This window comes from Melopsittacus undulatus, unplaced genomic scaffold (genome assembly GCF_012275295.1).
Source record: "Melopsittacus undulatus isolate bMelUnd1 unplaced genomic scaffold, bMelUnd1.mat.Z mat_scaffold_55_arrow_ctg1, whole genome shotgun sequence".
NCBI lineage: Eukaryota > Metazoa > Chordata > Aves > Psittaciformes > Psittaculidae > Melopsittacus > Melopsittacus undulatus.
In genome coordinates this window covers 430,402-451,067 of record NW_022994420.1, presented here as the reverse complement: position 1 = coordinate 451,067, position 20,666 = coordinate 430,402, and the positions used below count along the sequence as shown (strand labels likewise).

Sequence of the window (20,666 nt, the reverse complement as noted above, 5' to 3'; positions counted from 1 at the left end):
TTCCAACCCAAACCAGGCTGGGATTCTATGATCCAGGCCCATGAAATTGTCCTTAAGACACAAACATGCCAACACACTGACCCTCCAACTCACTGCCTTTGGGCATGGACCAGCTCTGTCAAGCAAGGCAGCTGTAGAAGTGAACTTTGTTAACAAAGGAGAAAGTTTCTTTCTTGTTCTCCCCAGCTAATTAATCTCTGAGGGCTTGTTATGAAGAATGAGGTAAGTCACATGCAAGTGTTGTGAGAAGCTTTTGTGGTGATGAGGAAAGTTCCTTGGTAAAGCCCAGAAGGTCTTGTTAAAGCTGATGACTCCTGGAAGGGTGGTTGGTCCCCAAGGAGCACTTCTTGCTTTGGGCCAGTGAGCAGCATCACTTGTGATGGAAATAGCTGTGACTGCTTGTCTTGTGAAAGCCTGGATGTGGGGCCTGCTGGAGGGCTTTCTGTGCCCATACAAGCTTGGTCATACTCTCTCTTTAAAGAGACATCCTTGTCTTCATGACATGTGCAGATAATGTGGTTCTTGCTAACGGGGTGCTTTGTCCTTCCTGCTTTTGACCCCCTAATATAGAGAGCTGGGGAAGCTCATTGCATTTCTCCTCACCTTTGAACCTCCTCAATGACACCTCATACTTTAAACTTCTTGCCATTATTTGCCTTGGGATGGATTTGCTTGTGTCTGTTCAGCTGTGAGGGAAGTTCAAGTCCACTACATCCATCCTCCATGCCTGACTGGCTTTCAGAAATGTGGGTTTTCTACCATTATCAATGTGGATTGTAGAATAAGCATGGGAATGGGGTCACCTGACTCAACATCTACAATTCCTTGTCTAGTTATGAGCTAGTCAGGTCCCTTCTAGAATGGATGGGAATAAAAGGATGTTTTCTCACATCCTAGGGCAGTTGGTGAAGATGGATGTGGTCCAGAACAGGTCTGAACATCAGAAGGACTTGTACCATGGACCCTCTGTGCATGGTCTGTGCATCTCAGAATAGCTTTCTCTGGATTAAAGTAATTGCAGTCAGGATCTGAAGGCCTCCTGGAGGTCAAACTGGACCAGCTGCCCCCCTCAAACCTGTTTCCAGTTTGTTTGAATCCAAGAGACGGGACAAGATGCAACGGCCTCAAGCTGCACCAGGGCAGGTTCAGATGGAGCTGAGGAACAATTCCTGCCCCACAGGGTGCTCAGCCATTGGAACAGGCTGCCCAGGGCAGGGCTGCAGGCACCAGCCCTGCAAGGGTTCACATCCCATGGAGACGAGGCCTCAGTGCCATGGGTTAGGTGTGGCCTTGGCAGGGCTGGGAATGGTTGGACTGGATGAGCTTGAAGGGCTTTTGCAGCCTGGTTGGTTCTAAGAGTCTGAAAGGAGCCCAGTTCATGCAGCCTGAGCCCAGGCTGTGATGGGGATGGGAACACAGTGAGGGGAGAAAGCTGAGTCTGTGTGTGTATGAGTGTGTGTGTGTGTGAGTGTGTGTGTGTGTGTGTGTGTGCATGTGCGTGTGTTCAAACTTGCACTCTTGCAGCTCACTCTTTATCTGAACAAATCCTGGAGCTACAGAAACACCTTCAATGAGCACAGATGGAGACACAGAACTCGGATTTAATGACTCAGCTTTTATTTATCTAAGTTTGAAAAGCTCAGAGGCAGACTCAGGGGCATCTCCAGTTGTTAATAGTCAATGTTGAGGCAGATGAACTCAGACCCAGATGCCTTTATGCTTCTTGCCCCTTGTGCATTCAGTTTGACCTGCTCTACCCATGCTCATGTGAATGTTTCATTGGGATAATAGTCTAGGACTATGGAATTATGTTTGTTTGGAGCTGGTATCATCGTGAAGAAACAACTGGGATGGCTCAGGAGCAGGCACATAGAATCATAGTATAGTTAGGATTGGAAAGGACCTTAATAACATTCAGTTCCAACCCCCCTGCCATGGACAGAGACACCTCACACTAAACCATATCACCCAAGGCTTCATTTCCCAAAGCAGTGGTAAATGCTCCATTCCTGGCAGTGTTCAAGGCCATGTTGGGCACAGGGGCTTGGAGGAAGCTGCTCTCATGGAAGGTGTCCCTGCCTGTGGCAGAGCTTGGAGCTGGAGGAGCTTTAAGCTCTCTTCCAACCCAACCCATTCCATGATTCTATGACTGAAGAGGCTCAGAATGCATGAAAGAATTACTGGGGTCATGTTCTTTTTGACTTGATTCCACCTGCAGTGACAGGGGTTGGAGCTGGAGGAGCTTTAAGGTCCCTTTCAACCCAACCCATTCCATGATTCTATGACTGAAGAGGCTCAGAATGCATGAAAGAATTACTGGTGTCATGTTCTTTTTGACTTGATGCTACCTGCAGTGACAGGGGTTGGAGCTGGAGGAGCTTTAAGGTCCCTTCCAACCCAACCCATTCCATGATTCTGTGGTTTCAGGGACAGAGAAAGGATGTGTGAAAGAGTTAATGGTGTCACATTCTTTTTCACTTGATGCCACCTGCAAGTTCTCCATGTGCTTGATCTTGCAGATGAGGGTAAATGTGAGATTTCTTATTGTGAATATGCAATGTGGGAAATTCCAGTTAGAAACAGAGGGAGGGGAAAACCCCACTGTAAAAGCAGTGAAGCACTGACATAGGGTCCAGGGAGGGTGTCAAACCTCTGTCCTTGGTGACCTCATGCCTGTTCTGGCCCTCTCCTGCTCCGACACACGTGTCAATAGGTATCTGATATTTGGCCTTGGTGACCATCTCGTCCGTCCTGGTCTCCTACACCTTCATCCTCGCTGCTGTCTCTAGGACCAGCTCTGCTCAGGGCTGCCCCAAAGCCTTCTCCACGTGCACCTCTCACCTGGCTGGAGGCACCATCTTCCACGGCTCCATCCTCGCCCTGAACTTCCGACCAGGGTCTGGCAGCAGCCTGAGCACAGATAAGGTCTTTGCTGTGTTCTACTCACTGGTGGTGCCCATGCTGAACCCCCTGATCTACAGCCTCAGGAGCAGGGAGGTGAAGAGTGCCCTGAGGGACTTTGTCAGGTGGAAGTAGCTTTGGCTCCATGTTTAGCTGCTGGTTCTGTGAGGAAGGTCCCCAGAGCTTCACTTGACACCAAGGACTTTTGTTTGCCTTCCCTATTCCTTAGTCTTAAAGACCTGGTTTGGAACCATTTCCAAGTCTGTCTTCCTATGCCTGGTTTGTGCCACAACACCACAGTCTGATTTATCTAATGTATTTTATTGTCTATACCCCCTCTCTCTTGGTCTTTTCAGATGGGCACTGGACATTAGCTCTGTGCTCGTTGCTAGCCCTGTCAAAATGCTCTTCCACTGCCATCAGCATCTCTCAGTTGATGGCTTAAAACCTGCCTTATGACCTCTTCTTATTTTCAGGACCATTCTCTTCTGTCACTAAAGGGCAATGAATTTTTTCTGTACCAGTGCAGGAAATGAAATCAAAGTAATGAATTAAGTACATTTAAGAGAGAAAATGGCATTAACCTCACCTATGTTAGGCACTGCTCTCAGATCTCTATCCTCTCTGTTATCTATGGATAAAGCTAGGTATGGTATCTAAAGATGAGATTTGATAGCTAATTGTTAGGTAGATAAGGCTGTTGAATAATATCGCCCTAACTGTTCATGCCAATATAGGCCAGGTTTTGAATCATCTCCAGAGAATCCCATATTCTCCTCCAAAACATTCAGGCTGATGTAAGAGCACCTGAAGCAGAGGACAAAGGGACCCATGTCCAGCTCTTCGTGCCTAAAAGGTGCTTGCTTTTTGCCGTGTCAGAACCATCTATAGGGAGGACCTCTGTCATGTATTTGATGTGGGAAGTGCACATCTATAGGCAGGGGCTGCTGCATTTTGTAGAACCCTTCTGTGCAAAGATTGAAGCAGAATCATGCAATGATGCTCCCAGTATAAAATGTATTTCCAAAACCTCAAGCCTGTTTCTTGTGTTGCTGGAATTCACAATTGTGCCTCCCCTGCATGTTAGATTGAGGTTCCTATTGCCAGTTCACTGAGTTGGATCCCCCACAGAAGACTATGGCAATGCAGAGCTCTCTTAGGAGCCTAGCATCAAGTGTGGGTAAATGCTTGAACATTCCAGTTCCCTCTGCTTTGGGAAATTTGTTAAACCCAAGAGGAAATAAGGACCCCAGAAGGGGGTAATTCACCCAGCAGCAATGAGCCCTAGACATGACACTGCTCATCGGGACTCCTGTTTCCACAAAAGCTCAGACCAGATGATCTCTTGAGGTCCAGCCTGGCCTTTCTGTGCCTCTATGATTCTATATGTATAGTCTAAACCAAAATAGCCAACAGAATGGAAGACAACAAGGTGTGGTGAAGGTATTGAAGGAAGCTCTGTGATATCAAAGGTGTCTCTTCTGCCTAGCTCTTTAGCATTTAATTATATAGATTCTGTCTCCTTTATTGAATGCAAGTCGAAGCCACATTCCTCCCATACCTATGACAGTGTGTGCTTTAGTACTGTTGTTTTTCTGAGCACATAAACAGTCTGTTCACCATCCATATACTTTCCCAATAGAAGTTAATTCTCACTCACAACAGGTAAGGGAAAGATACTTTCCCCCATCAGTGTATTTTGGCTTTATTGAGACCCAGTCAGCTCTCAGTTCCCATCAGTTCTGTGTTCAGGTTTGTCTTTCATCTATAAAAGTTTCCTACACTCTTAAATATTATCTGAAATAGACAATTAGGTTTCCTGGGGTGGTTTAGCATGATCTGGGGATGGACATGGGATGTGGGTGCTGATCTCCAGGTGGAATTCCATTTCTCTCACCATTTAGGTAAAAGGCTATTTCAGATGAATGCAAAACACCCCTTAAAATGAGTGGGAAGAGATCCTGATGTGCCCGAAATGTCCCTAACACGGGGTGGTCTCAGCACACTTCATCATCCTCTATTATGGATTTTATTGTCTACAGTTTCTTCCTGCAAGTGAAATCTCTTGTGAAGCTGCAGCCTGGGGAGGGATTCCCCTTGTTATTCAAAGGAGCAGCTTGAGACCTTGATTCCCACCAGCTTCTGCTCTTTGAAAGGCACAAACAAATGCAATGAATCTTTTGAAGCCTTTTCTCTGACTCTTTCCCAGCAAGCAAATGTAAAACTGCACTTCCTGTTCCCTCCCACCCCAGCAGCTTTAATAAAGAGCTCACAGGTAAGAGTGAGGAATTTTATTGGAGCTGAGGGACAAGGTCAAGAATCTTGCAAGAAAAAGACGTCTTTATCAGTGACCAAGGCTATAACCGGATAAAGCTGATTGGTGTTTCCTGTGAGGAAATGAGGCCTGGGATAACTGGGGGTAATTTCTTCCTCCAGGCTGGGGAATCTTAAGTGAAATGAAGTTTGAGGTTCCTCTTCCCCTTGGTTTCCTTCAAAGGGAGATTTGATTTGAGTGGTCTGTATCTCATTCAATGCTGTCATTGACTTTTGTGCAGGAACTGTGTAAGGACCTACATTAGATCTTGAAGATTAGTGGAAAATACCATAGTTTTAATGTCCCATAGGCTTTCTCACTTGACATGAACTGCTCATGTCCTGCATGATACAACTCTTTCATGTTGCCAGTGGTTTAAGAACCTCCTCCTGCACATGACCAGGGCCCCCTTCACCTCCTTGTTCCTCAGGCTGTAGATGAATGGGTTGAGCATGGGGGTGACCATGGTATAGAAGATGGAGGCCACCTTATCCAGGCTCCTGTGGCTAGAAGAAGGTTGTAGGTACATGAAGAAACCTGCTCCAAAGAATATGATAAAGGCCATCAAATGAGAGGCGCAGGTGTGGAAGGCTCTGGCCCTGCTCTGTGCTGAGCACATCCTCAGCACGGTACAGAGAATTGAGATGTAGGAGAGCAAAATGAACATGCTCGTGCCCACCACATTGATGGTAAGAAAGGCAAAGATGACCATCTCACTGCTGTGGTTATCAGGGCACACAAGATTTAACACAGGGACAACATCACAGAAGAAGTGGTTGATGTGGGTGGGACCACAGAAGGAACCTCCAAATGTGTACAATGTGCACATAATGGCACTGAGGAATGCAAACAGGTAGGATGATGCTACCAGCTGCCAGCAGACACGGCTGGAGATGATGGTCACATAGAGCAGGGGCTGGCAGATGGCAACGTGCCGGTCGTAGGCCATCATGGCCAGCAGGTAACACTCTGCACTGCCAAAGAAAGCAAAGGTGAAGAACTGCATCATGCAGGCAGTGAAAGAAATGGTTTTGTCCTCTGATAAGAGGTCTGCCAGCATCCTGGGGGAGATGACTGTGGAATAGCAGATGTCAGTGAAGGCGAAATGAGTGAGGAAGAAGTACATGGGGGTGTGGAGGCTGGGAGACACCCGAACCAATGAGATAATGCCAACGTTCCCCATCAATGTGACAATGTAAATCAATAGAAACAAGACAAAAAGTTGAGTCTGCACCCATGGGCTCTCTGTGATTCCCAACAGGATGAATTTAGTCTGAGTGTGATTTCCTCCCATGATCTGCTGAGGAAAGAGGAAGAAAAACATCTAAGTAGTTATAAATAGAATTAGCTTTTGGACCATTTCTCACACTACTTACTCAGTATTTGAACTGCCACATTTTGGTAGAATTAGTATATTCTACTTTATTTTCTTACAGCAAATTATGTTTTTTATTTTTCAGTTGAGGTGTTCAGAAGAGAACAGGGAGCACATTGAAGCAACAAAAGGCATTTTTGTTTTTCTGTACTCGATACTTAAAGCTATGGATTTATTCAGTTCCATGTGTTTTCAGGCTTGAGAAAATAATCCAGATCTTTATTCACTTTCAGTTTGGAGGCAAATTGTGTCAGAAGACACATTAGAAGAACCTGATAAGAGCACACATAATCCTAGAGCAAATGAAAGTCCCAGTCCCAGTGATATCCCAGTCCCATGCATGACTTCCAGACATTTTCCCTTGGCTTTTAATTATCATTCCAGTCACCAAATCACATTTATCAAGCTATTTGAGATCATACACAACAGATAACATTCATAAGGTTGAATTCATGATTTGTACATTTCTGAGCTTACTTGAAAGCTGAGTTTATGTTCAAACGTGCTGATTCCAAAAGCTGATTCTTATAGACTATATTCTTCTGACAATTGGTAATGTTGCATTACTTTACAACAAAATAAGATTCATCCTCATTTAAGTCTTGAATAAATCAGTGCATCTTGCTTTAGGTGCCTATGTAAAAGAAAAGCGACCTATATAAGACATTGCTCCCTCTTCTTGGTAAGGCTGTTCTCTGACACAGCTTTACTAAAGAGGACCCAAGGACATGCAGAAGCAAACCCACTGCCTCAGTGCAGGTGAGGCTCTGCTTTGTGTTGGTGTTACCTCCTGTGCCTTCCTTCTGCCACAGAGTGATGGGAGCCAAGGGTTTATCCCCAGTGCAGCAGAGAACATCCAGGTGCCAGCATCAGCTCTGTTCAGCTCCTGATGTGAAGAGAGGTGAGCTCCTGCCAGACTGCAAGAGCCCAGCTTGTGGTGCTGGGGCTGTAAATACAGTTGCATGTGCTCTCCTGGGAGGAAGCCTCCAGGGCTGCTCATGCTTTAGCAGAGGAAAACAAAGAGAAGGAAAAGCAAAGGGTGTGAAATCACCTCTGAAAGGCATTGTGGTGCTTGGGCATCTGAGAGACATGGCATGGATGAGCCATGCCTGAGCACAGCTGCACAGCAGCAGTGATGAGGGCTCATAGGATGCTTCTGACATACTTGTGGACTATGCAAATGTTTTGGTCTGAACAGACTGACACAATAAAAATGGTTCAGAAACATATCTGACCTTGCGGACGGTCTGCAAATGGTAAATGGAGCACAAGTGACTCCATCTCTGGAACTGCTAATGTCCATCTGTGCACACTTGAGAGCCCAGATTTCCATTCCTAGTGAGGTTACACATATATGTAGAGCCTGGATGTCCAACAGCTGAGCTGGTGCCTCTGGGCTTCCACTGTATTCAAGGGTGAGAAATGGGCATTTTCACACAGTGATGAATTGTCCCAGCTTTAACTAATACACCTTCATGTCTGTGAGCAGTCTCCTCTGGGGTTCCATCCTGAGCCTTTGCCCATTTGTCCCCAGTCTCTATCAAAGCTCAGGGAGGTTGAGGTTTTTGTAGAGGAGTTTTATTTTCTAGTTTATCTGGAGTTCTGCACACCTTTGGAATGCTTTGATGGTCCAAGGCCAGGTTGGATGAAGCCTTTGGTGATATGGTTTAGTGTGAGGTGTCCCTGCCCATGGCAGGGGGGTTGGAACTGGATGATCTTAAGGTCCTTTCCAACCCTAACTATTCTATGGTGATTTTGGCTTTCTCATTTATGTTCTTAGCAAGTTTTGGAACTGTTCCTGACCAAGAGATTGACTTGACCTCTATAGGCTTGTTCCTGGATCTGCCTCATCATCACCTACTTGCCTGATGCTGTGTAAACTTATTCCACTTATTCTGCTGTACTTATGCCAGGTCTTCTGTTCCTGCTCTACTTCTCTTGCTCAGGTACTGTGGGATGGGCCCTGCACACCAGGGTGTTCTCCTTTGGTTCTCTTTATAGAGATTCAAGACACAAACCCCTGTGCACTCTCCAGGCTCCTGCAGAGCAGAACCCATCACCCTCTGCATACAACAGCCCAGCCAGTGCTCACTGCTCTGCCAGTCCTTCTGCATCCAGAACATGTCCCTACATGGGCAAATGAGGAGATAGTATTTTCAGTGAGGGGAGTAGAGTAATAAATTGAACGTTATATTCAGTTGTTATTATCTTTTCCTTTGTGCCTTCTCCTTTACCAAGTACAACATTAGACTTTCATTCTTCAGTAGATTGGCAACACCTTGTTTAGGAAGTGGCTTTGGCACAATGTTTATCTGCTGGTTTTGTGGCTTTGTTTTCCCAGCCTCTTCCTTAGGCTTCCAGTCTCGGTTGGAACCATTTCTCTGTCTTGCTTTCTTCCTACAACTGGTTTGTGCAACAAGACCACAGATAATCTGATTTATCTACTTGTTTATTGCCTGTTGGTTTTTTTCCTCTCCTTCTTGGTCTGTTCAGATGTACACTTGACATGGTGCTGGAAGGGATTGGAACCCCAAATGATGCCAAGATTGTGGCAGTGTGCACTGCTGGGGGATCAGGCTGATCCGTGTGACATGCACCTTCCTGTCATGTTTGGCTGTAGGTGGAGGTTCCCCATAACCCCCATGAAGGCTTTAACCTGACAGAGGAGAGACTGAGCTGAGCTCTGAGGCAGAAGCTGTTCCCTGGGAGGGTGCTGAGGCGCTGGCACAGGGTGCCCAGAGAAGCTGTGGCTGCCCCATCCCTGGCAGTGCTCAAGGCCAGGTTGGACACAGGGGCTTGGAGCAGCTGCTCCAGTGGAAGGGGTCCCTTCCCATGGCAGGGGTTGGAGCTGGAGGAGCTTTAAGGTCCCTTCCAACCCAAACCTTTCTATGATTCCATGTCTCTGGGATAGCTCTATGGCTCAGCCATAACTCCTAGTTTCTCTATGGTCTTGACAGAGGCTGCAGCTCTATGATCAGGGGTCATAGACAAACTGGAGTATTTGGGGTTTTATTTGTATACCATGTTTTTCCACCAAGGACCAACTCTCTGTGCAGGAAAGCAGCAGGGTAGACATCAGGGCAGGCAATGCCATTGCTCCAGGTTGTCATGTATTAAGTCTGAAGGCTGCTGAGCAACACCAAAGCTCGTGTGCTCTGCTGTGGTCAGGCTGCCATGGAGATCATGGCTTTTATTGCTGCCAACAGGGGAATAGAAAGCAATGGTGTGGAGCAGGGGACAGGGGTTCCTTGATAGTATCTGCCCTTTGGTGGGAATTTATCACTACCACGTCTTAAAACACTTTCAACGAGCCTTCTTTCATAACAGAGGTCATACACTTAAATTCTTTGCTGTCTGAAATGAGATGAGGTTAATGGTGCTGGAAACCATTGAATGAGGTTTGTACATCAAAACCTAAAAATCTCCCTGCATGGCATCACACGTATTTGCTGTCATCTCTATTTCTCTGGCTAAAGGTGTTTTTGTCCTTTTCTTAAGTCCTTTAATGAGTTTAGCAACACTGTCTAGAAATGGAGGTTGATTCAGTGGAACAGTAGAATTCACTTTCTGTTTATTCTGATTTGCCAAGCAAAAGGGAGACAAAAAGGAAAAGAGCTTTAAGCTCATCAAGTTCAACTTTCCCAGCCCTGCCAAGGCCACCCCTAACCCATGGCACTGAGGGGTGTGAACCCTTGCAGGGCTGGTGCCTGCAGCCCTGCCCTGGGCAGCCTGTTCCAATGGCTGAGCACCCTGTGGGGCAGGAATTGTTCCTCAGCTCCATCTAAACCTGCCCTGGTGCAGCTTGAGGCCTTTTCCTCTTGTCCCATCCCTTGTTCCTTTTGAGCAGGGAAGAGTCCCCTCCAGGCTCCATCATCCTGTCAGGCAGGTGTAGGGAGTGATAACATCCTCTGGCAATGTATTGCTGGAATTCACAATTGTGCCTCTCCAGTACCTCTATTTTGAGGCCAGATTTGGGCTTTTTGTGGCTCTAAGATTCCATACATATAGGCTAAGCAGAAATATCCAATAAAGTAGATTGGAAGAAAACAAGGTTTGGTGAAGTTTTCAAAGGAAGTTCTCTGATATCAAAGATCTTTCTCCTGCAAACTCTGTAGCATTTAAAGATATAGGTTTTGGCTCCTTCATTGACCACAGGTAGAAGCCATGTTCCCCCTACACCTAAGGTGATGTGTTCTTTCATACTGTTGTTTTTCAGAGCACATAAACAGTCTGTTCACAATCCATATACTTTTGAAATATAAGTTAATTCTCACAACAGCTAAAGGAAAGATATTTTCCCCCATCATTGTGTTTTGGCTTTTTTCAAACCCAGAAAGCTCTCAGTTACCATGGATTCAGTGTTCAGGGTTGTCTTTAAAGAGTGGAAGATTTCTACAGAACTAATTCTTATATGTGAAGCTACATCCTGGGGAGGGATTCTCCTTGATATTCAAAGCTGGTGACTCTGGGCTTCCAGTGTATTGAAGGGTGAGAAATGGGCATTTCCCGGCAATGATGAATTCTCCCAGGCTGAACTAATAGGCCTTTATCCCTCTGAGCAGCCTCAGCTGAGGCTCCATCCCCACCCTCTGCCCATTTGTCCCCCACCTCTATTTAATCCCAGCCCAGGGAAGCTGGGCTCTGTTTGTGTTTTGGTTTCCAGTTTAACAGGACTTGTGCACATCTAAGGAATCCTTTGATGGTGACCAAAGCTTGCTCATGTACCTTGCCAGCAATTGCTGCACCTGACCCTAATTCAGTGATTGACTTGATTTGTGTTGTCTTGCTTTGGCTTAGTCTCGACTTGCCTCATAATCCCCAACTTGCCTGATGCTCTGGAGTCTTGGATGAACTTGGCCCATGTCTCTGTTCCTGCTCTACTTCTCTTGCTCAGGTACTGTGGGATGGTCCCTGCACACCAGGGTGTTCTCTTCTGCTTCTCTTTAGACAGATAAAGGACACAAACCCCTGTGGTACTTTCCAGGCTCCTGCAGAGCAGAACCCATTACTCTCTGCACCCAACAGCCCAGCCAGGGATCACTGCTCTGCCAGTCCCTCTCCATCCACACCATATCCCTGCATGAGGAAATTAAGATACAATCCAATCAGTGATGGAAATTAGAGTGAGAAACTGAACATGACATTCAAGTGTTATTTTCTGGTCTTTACTGCATTCTCCTTTACCAAGTATAATATTAGGTCTTTAGTGATTGGCAGCACTTTGCTTTGGAAATAGCTTTGTCATGATGTTTATCTGCTGATTTTGTGACAGAAGAGACCAGGGCTTCACTTGACACCAAGGACTTTTGTTTCCCCACCTGATTTCTTGTGCTTACAGACTTGGTTTGCAATGATTTGCAAGTCTTGCTTTGTTTCTAGTACTGGCTTGTGCTACAAGACCACCGACAATCTGATTTCTCTGCTCTATGTCATTACATATCACTTTTCCCCCTTCCTGTTGGTCTTTTAAGATACCTACTGCATGTATATGACAAACTAGAATGAAGAAACCAAGGTGTGCAGAAGGTTTTCAAGGAAGCTCTGATTTCAAAGGCCTTTGTTCTTCCTGGCTTTTCAGCATTTAATTACATTGATTGTGGCTCCTTTGTTGACCACAAATAGAAGACACTTTTGCCTCAGACCTAAGTCACCATCAACAGGCTTAATTTGTAAGTGGCATAGACAATTTGTTTTTCCCTGGTGTGCTTTAGCATGAGCTGGGCATGGACATGGGATGTGGGTGCTTATCTCCAAGTGGAATTCCATTGATCTCACCATTTAAGTAAACAGGACTTAAGATGAATGCAAAACACCTCTTAAAATGAATGGGATGAGCCCTTGATTTGCCCAAATTGTCCTTACCACTGGGTGGTCTCAGCACAGTTCATCATTCTGAGTAAAGATTTCTATTCTCTATAGGTGCCTTCTTTGAAATGAAATCTAGTCTGAAGCTGCAGAATGGGGAGAGATTGCCCTTGATATTCAAATGTGCATCTTTGGGCCTTCATTCCCACCAGCTTCTGCTCTTTGAAAGGCACAAACAAATGCAATGAATCTTTTGAAACCTTTCCTCTGACTCTTTCTCAGCAAGCAAATGTAAAACTGCACTTCCTGTTCCCTCCCACCCCAGCAGCTTTAATAAAGAGCTCACAGGTAAGAGTGAGGAATTTTATTGGAGCTGAGGGACAAGGTCAAGAATCTTGCAAGAAAAATAGGTATTATCAGTGACCAAGGCTATAACCGGATAAAGCTGATTGGTGTTTCTGTGAGGAAATGAGGCCTGGGATAATTCAGGGCAATTGCTTCATACAAAGTGGTGACTGTGAAGTTAATTGAAGGTTGAGGTTCCTCTCCTCTTGATATCCATCTAAGAAAGAAAGAAGTGATTTGTGGGGCTATTTCTCATTCAATACTGTCATTGACTTTTGTGCATGAACTGTGGAAGAAACTACATAGAATCATGAGGATTAGTGGAAAATCCCATTGCTTCAGTGCCTCATAGGCTGTCTGACAATGCATGAAATCTTCATGTCCTTAATGATAAAACTCTTCTATGTTGCCAGTGGTTGAAGAACGTGCTCCTGCACTTGACCAGGGCCCCCTTCACCTCCTTGTTCCTCAGGCTGTAGATGAATGGGTTGAGCATGGGGGTGACCACGGCGTAGAAAATGGAAGCCACCTTATCCAGGCTTCTGTGGCTAGAAGAAGGTTGTAGGTACATGAAGAATGCTGACCCAAAGAATAAGGAAACTGCCATCAAATGGGAGGCACAGGTGTGGAAGGCTCTGGCCCTGCTCTGTGCTGAGCACATCCTCAGCACTGTGCGAACGATAGAGATGTAGGAGAGCAAAATGATCATGCTCGTGCCCACCACATTGATGGTGACAAAGGCAAAGATGACCATCTCACTGCTGTGGGTGTCAGAGCACACGAGCATTAGCACAGGGGATACGTCACAGAAGAAGTGGTCAATGCGGTTGGGACCACAGAAGGAACCTCCAAACACACACCATGTGCATACGATGGCACTGAGGAAGGCGAATAGGTAGGATGATGCTACCAGCTGCCAGCAGACACGGCTGGAGATGATGGTCACATAGAGCAGGGGCTGGCAGATGGCAACGTGCCGGTCATAGGCCATCATGGCCAGCAGGTGACACTCAACAGTAGCAAAGAAAGCAAAGGTGAAGAACTGCATCATGCAGGCAGTGAAAGAAATGGTTTTGTCCTCTGATAAGAGGTCTGCCAGCATCCTGGGGGAGATGACTGTGGAATAGCAGATGTCAATGAAGGCGAAATGGGTGAGGAGGAAGTACATGGGGGTGTGGAGGCTGGGAGACACCCTCACCAATGAGATAATGCCAACATTCCCCACCAGAGTGACAATGTAAATCATTAGAAAGAAGACAAAAAGAGGAGTTTGTGCATATGGTCTGTCTGTAATTCCCAAGAGGATGAATTTAATCTGGGTTTGATTTCCTCCCATCACCTGGTGTTACCTGCTGAGGCAAAAGGAAGAGAAACAGAACACTTTTTGAAAGTGGACATTCACTCTTGGACCATATTTAATGACTATCAGTCACTATTTTAACTGCCACATTTTGGTTAAATTCACATATTTTGCTATAGATTTAACCCCAAGCTATATGTTTTTTGGTTTTCAGTGAAGGTACTTGAAAAGAACGGGAAGCACAGTGAAGCAACAAATGGTGTCTTTGGTTTTCTATGCTGGAACACTTAAAACAAGGGATTTCTTTACGCACTTTTGGACCATAGTTTAATCCAAACAATGGTCAGTTTAACTGCCAAATTACTGTATTTTCTAAAGTATTTTTTAACCCAAATTACATATATATTGTGTTATACATTTGAGGTAACCTGAAAAGAACAAGGAGCACGTTGAAGGAACAAATGGCATTTTCAATGCTACGACCCTTAAAACTATCAGTTCATTCAAGCACATGTGTTTTCAGATTAAAGAAAAGAATCAGATCTTTCTTCACTTTCACTTTTCAGTTTTCAGTGCTAATTTGTTCAGAAGACACCTGAAAACCTCATAGTAACACATGTAAACCAGGAGGATAGAAAGTCCCAGTCCCAGTGAAATCCAGCTTACACATGAATGAACTGCACCCATTTTCACTTGGCTTTTAGTTATCATTCCAATCAACAAACCACATTTATCAAACTGTTTGAGATCATTCCTAACAGATAACATTCACATGATTTATAGATTTCTGAGCTCCAGCACATTGAAGCATCCTAAATCTATGAGCATTCAGCTGCTTGCATTAAAAAGGAGTTGATGTTACAATGTGCTGATTTGTTAGTGACTACATTCTGCTGACAATCTGGAATGTTGCATTTCTTTAGAACAAAATAAGATTCATCCTCATTAACTCTTGAGTAATTCAGTGCATCTTGGGTTAGCTGCCTATGGGAAAGAAAACAACCTGCACAAACCATTGCTTCCTCTTCTTATAAAGAAAAACCACACAGGCAAGGCTGATTTCTGATGCAGCTTTACTAAAGAGGAAAAGAGGACATGCAGAAGCAAGCCCATTGCCTCAGTGCAGGTGAGGCTGTGCTTTGTGCTGGTGTTACCTCCTGTGCCTTCCCTTTGCCACCGAGTGGTGGGAGCCAAGACTTTATCCCCAGCCCAGCAGAGAACTTCTACTCACCAGCATCACCTTTATCGAGCACCTGATGTGAAGAGAGGTGAGCTCCTGCCAGACTGCAAGAGCCCAGCTTGTGGTGCTGGGGCTGTAAATACAGTTGCATGTGCTCTCCTGGGAGGAAGCCTCCAGGGCTGCTCATGCTTTAGCAGAGGAAAACAAAGAGAAGGAAAAGCAAAGGGTGTGAAATCACCTCTGAAAGGCATTGTGGTGCTTGGGCATCTGAGAGACATGGCATGGATGAGCCATGCCTGAGCACAGCTGCACAGCAGCAGTGATGAGGGCTCATAGGATGCTTCTGACATACTTGTGGACCATGCAAAGGTTCTGGTCTGAACAGACTGACACAATGAGAATGGGTTGAGAGACATTCCAGATCTTGCACACAGTCCTCAAAAGGGACATGAAGCACAAGTGACTCCTTCTCTGGAGCTGCTGTTTTCCCTCTGTGCACACTTGAGAGCCCAGTTTTCCATCCTCAGTGGGATTATCCACATGCAGTGCCTGGATGTCCTGCAGCTGAGCTGGTGACTCTGGGCTTCCACTTTACTGAAGGGTGAGAAATGGGCAGTTTGAGGCATTGATGAATTGTCCCAGGCCGTTATCCCCCTGAGCAGCCTCAGCTGGTGCTCCATCCTCACCCTCTGCCCATTTTCCCAACATCTCTATTTAAGCTCAGGCCAAGGTGGTTGGACTATACTTGAGGATTTCTGGTTTAGCAGGAGGTGTGCACACCTATGAAATCCTTTGATGATCCTTAGACCTAGGTTTGCTCATGGTCTTTCCTAGCAAATGCTGGACTTAAACCTGACCAGGGGATTGATTTGATCTGTTTTAGCTTGGTTGTGGACCTGTCTTGTAATCCCCAGCTTGCTTGTCTGGGCTGCACTTGGCCCAGGTCTCTGTTCCTGCCCTCCTTCTCTTGCTCAGGTACTGTGGGATGGTCCCTGCACACTGTGGTGCTCTCCTTCTGTTCAGTTTAGATAGATTAGGGAGATAAACCCCTGTGGTACTCTCCAGCCTCCTGCAGGATAGAATCTATCAACCTCTGCACCCAACAACCCAGCCAGTGCTCACTCTTCTGCCAGTCCCTCTCCATCCAGACCATATCCATGCATGGGCAAAATAGGAGATAGTCTATTCAGTGAGAGAATTAGAGTAATCACTTGAACTTTATGCTCAAGTGTTATTCTCTGGTCATTAGTATCACCTCCATTTCCTAAATGTAGTTGTAGAATGTTTTTGAGTATGTGGGTGTCCTGGTTTGAGCAGTAGCAGTCATTTTTCTCCTCCTTGATAGCTGGTGCAGTGCTGTGGTTTGACTTTCGGGCTGGGAACGGTTGCTGATAGCAAGTATGTTTTGAGTTACTGCTCCAATGTTTGGTTTGTCCAAGGCCTTTTCTGAGCTCATGCTCTGCCAGGGAGGAAGCAGAGACAGGACACCTGACCCAGGCTAGCCAAAGAGGTATTCCATACCATAGCACGTCATACCCAGGATGTAACCGGGAGAGACCCGGAAGGGCTGAGCTCTGAGAGGATGGAGGAGGTATCGGTTGGTGCTCAGTGAGGCAGGGTGGGGTGAGTTATGGGTCGGTGGCTGGTGAGGTGTTGTATTCTCTTCACTTGTTATTGGCTTTATCACTATTATTTGTAGTAGTAGTAGCAGTAGTGATTTGTGTTGTGCCTTAGCTATTAAACTGTGCTTATCTCAACCCGTGGGGGCTACATTCTTTGGATTCTCCTTCCTAATCTCCAGGAGATGGGGAAGCAAGGGGAGGACTGAGTGAACGAGCTGTGTGTGGACTTGGTTTAAACCATGACAGTTCTTTTTGGCACCCAACGTGGGGCACGAGGGGTTGAGATAACAACACATCTGAGCAGATTTATAGTCACTCATCACAATGCTGATTTATTGGCTCTCAGAGTTTTTTCTCTGGATCTCACAGTTTCAGGATTTTGCCAGGTACTTTGTGTATGGATTAGATGTATTTGTGTTTAACAATCACGGGGCTTGGGCTAAAGTTTTTGTTTCACTGTACTTTACGGCAATGACTTGTAATACGGTGTGGCTCCGGCAGCAGTGGGGGATGGACATGGTCGTGGACTTGGACTTGTACCAGGCCATCCCGCTGCTCTTCACCATCCTTGCCCTTGTCCTCGCCTCCGTCTGCTTGAGGCTGCGTGAAGCCGGGAAGGAGCAGCCCCAGGAGCTGCTGGCAGCACCAGCTGAGGCTGCCAGAGAGAGCGGCCCCGGGAACCAAACGGCTGTAGCAGAGCATCCGGGGGAGGCGGCAGAGGAGCAGAGAGGGGCAGTAGCCAAGCAGGGGGAGCAGGCACCGGAAGAGCAGAGTCCTGCGGCCCTTCCGGACCCCCCGATGGCCGAGAGTGTCCCCACGGAAGTCACCCGCCGAGCCCCAGCAGGAGGCAGGAGACCACGCAGCACTTCCCAGCAAGGCAGTGGAGGAAGATCCAGACCTGGGAGAAGAGAAGCTGGTGGTGGGAGAGCTGGCAAGCAGGGCAGCTACATCAGCCCCAGTGACAAGTGCAGCAGCAGCAGCTGAGAGTTCTGATGGTTTTGAATGGCTTTTGGGTGCCCTTGGGACCTGCCTGCTGATTGTGATAGGGGTCAGCAAGGTGGCACACACACAGAGTGTGTTCTACACACAACCATTTTGTCTGATCCCAAAGTTAAGCAGAGTCAGGTTTGGGTCTTGTCTAAGGTTAGACAAGGATATAGGGGCACCAGGAGACTGTCCCCAAGGCTGGACAGTCATGAGTGGAAGGGCATGTGGGACAGTATGGGCGAGTATCTGGTCCACTCGGCCCCTCCTGTGCTTTGGAAGCATTGGAAGTGGAAGGCAGCTGTATGGAGTCCCCAGCAGCAAGCTGTAGAACTGCTGAAGGGGACGGTGAATGATTTTGAGCCTGGTGGGCCCAGATATTTCAGGCCATCAGTCCAGAGATGCAACATAGAGATTGACTCATGATCGAGGGGTGGACTTAAGAGTGATGGTGTATTGGAAATGTGGGATCTGGGCATGACGTGAATGGTATGGAATAAGGGGTGGATAATGTCATGGGTTCAGCCGTGGCAGTCATTTTTCTCCTTCTTGTGGCTGGTGCAGTTCTGTGGTTTGAGTTCTGGGCTGGGAACAGTTGCTTGATAGCGAGCATGTTTTGAGGGTGTTTTTGTTCAAGGCCTTTTCTGAGCACGTGCTCTGCTGGGGAGGAGGGGAGGCTGGGAGGAAGGAGAGACAGGACACCTGACCCAGGCTAGCCAATGAGGTATTCCATACCATAGCACGTGATGCCCAGGATGCAACTGGGGGAGAAAGCTGGAAGGGTGGAGCTCTGAAGGGAAATGGAAGAGGTATTGGTTGGTGCTCGTCTGGGCAGGGTTGGGGTGAGTTATGGGTCGGTGGCTGGTGGGGTGTTGTATTCTTTTTGGATGTTATTGGCTTTATCATTATTATTTGTAGTAGTAATGGCAGTAGTGATTTGTGTTGTGCCTTAGCTTTTAAACCGTTCTTATCTCAACCCACGGGGCCTACATTTTTTGGATTCTCCTTCCTAACTCTCCAGGAGTTGGGGGAGCAAGGGGGGGGAATGAGTGAGAGTACTGTGAGGATTTGGTTTAAACCACGACATATTCAAAGTCCCAGCTTAGACCTTGATTCCCATTAGCTTCTGCTCTTTGAAAGGCACAAACAAATGCAATGAATCTTTTGAAGCCTTTTCTCTGACTCATTCTCAGCAAGCAAATGTAAAACTGCACTTCCTGTTCCCTCCCACCCCAGCAGCTTTAATAAAGAGCTCACAGGTAAGAGTGAGGAATTTTATTGGAGCCGAGGGACAAGGTCAAGGATCTTGCAAGAGAAACACATGTTTATGAATGACAAAAGTTGTAACTCAATGAAGCTCATTGGAGCTTCCTGTGTGGAAATGCTGCCTGGGATAATTGAGGGTAATTTCTTCCTCCAGGCTGGGGACTGTGAAGAGAAATGAAGTTTGAAGCTCAGTCACCTCTTGTTTTCTTCCAAGAATGGTGTCATATTGAGGGTCTGTTTCTCATCCAGTACTGTCATTGACTTTTTGTGTAGGACCTGCAGAAGAACTTCGATAAAGTCATGAGTATCACTGGAAAATCTCAGTATTTCAGTGCCCCATAGGCTTTCACACTGGATGTGAACTGACAGCCGGTAGCATCATCCTACGTATGTTCTGGATGAAAGAACTCATCTCAGTTGCCTATGGTTGAACAGTCTCCTCCTGCACTTGATCAGAGCCCCTTTCACTTCCTTGTTCCTCAGGCTGTAGATGAATGGGTTGAGCATGGGGGTGACCACTGTGTAGAAGATGGAAACCACTTTATCCAGACTCCTGTGACTAGATGGAGGCTGTAGGTACATGAAGAATGCTGGCCCAAAGTACATGGATACAGCCGTCAAATGGGAGGCACAGGTGTGGAAGGCTCTGGCCCTGCTCTGTGCTGAGCACATCCTCAGCACTGTGCAAATGATAGAGACGTAAGAGAGCAAAATGACCACAATTGTACCCACCTCGTTGATAGTGAGAAAGGCAAAGATGACCATCTCACTGCTGTGGGTGTCAGAGCACACGAGCTTTAGAACAGGAACTTCATCACAGAAGAAGTGGTCAATGCGGTTGGGACCACAGAAGGAACCTCCAAACACGCTCCATGTGTAGGCGATGGCACTGAGGAAGGCGAATAGATAGGATGATGCTACCAGCTGCCAGCAGACACGGCTGGAGATGATGGTCACATAGAGCAGGGGCTGGCAGATGGCAACGTGCCGGTCATAGGCCATCATGGCCAGCAGGTGACACTCACTAATACCAAAGAAAGCAAAGGTGAAGAACTGCATCATGCAGGCAGTGAAAGAAATGGTTTTGTCCTCTGATAAGAGGTCTGCCAGCATCCTGGGGGAGATGACTGTGGAATAGCAGATGTCAACGAAGGCAAAATGGGTGAGGAAGAAGTACATGGGGGTGTGGAGGCTGGGAGACACCCTCACCAATGTGATAATGCCAACGTTCCCCACCAGAGTGACAATGTAAATCATTAGAAAGAAGACAAAAAGAGGAGTTTGTGCACATGGTCTGTCTGTAATTCCCAACAGGATGAATTCAATCTGTGTGTGATTTCCGGCCATGACCAGGTGTTCCCTGCTGAGACAAAAGGAAGAGAAACATCAAACTGATCAAAAATGGATATTCAGATCTGGACCATATCTATCTGCAATCAATGACAAATGTACCTGTTACATTTTCTATTATTCCAATATACTTTCTAACCATATAGACATACATATATATATATTCTGTTTTTCAGATGAGGTATTCAGAACAGAACAGGGAGTTTCTTGAAGCAGTAAATGGC

The 20,666-nt window shown here is 46.4% G+C and overlaps 2 protein-coding genes across 2 annotated transcripts; both read right to left on the bottom strand.

The window, feature by feature from the left end:
• Positions 1–13,116: 13,116 nt before the first annotated feature.
• LOC117438679 (olfactory receptor 1020-like) lies at positions 13,117–14,076 on the bottom strand. Its single transcript, XM_034074121.1, has one exon. The coding sequence runs from the start codon at positions 14,074–14,076 to the stop codon at positions 13,117–13,119; it is 960 nt and encodes a 319-aa protein (XP_033930012.1).
• A 5,424-nt stretch (positions 14,077–19,500) lies between these two features.
• Positions 19,501–20,439, bottom strand: LOC117438678 (olfactory receptor 1038-like). Its single transcript, XM_034074120.1, has one exon. It carries the CDS (start codon positions 20,437–20,439, stop codon positions 19,501–19,503), a length of 939 nt encoding a protein of 312 aa, XP_033930011.1.
• Positions 20,440–20,666: the final 227 nt, after the last annotated feature.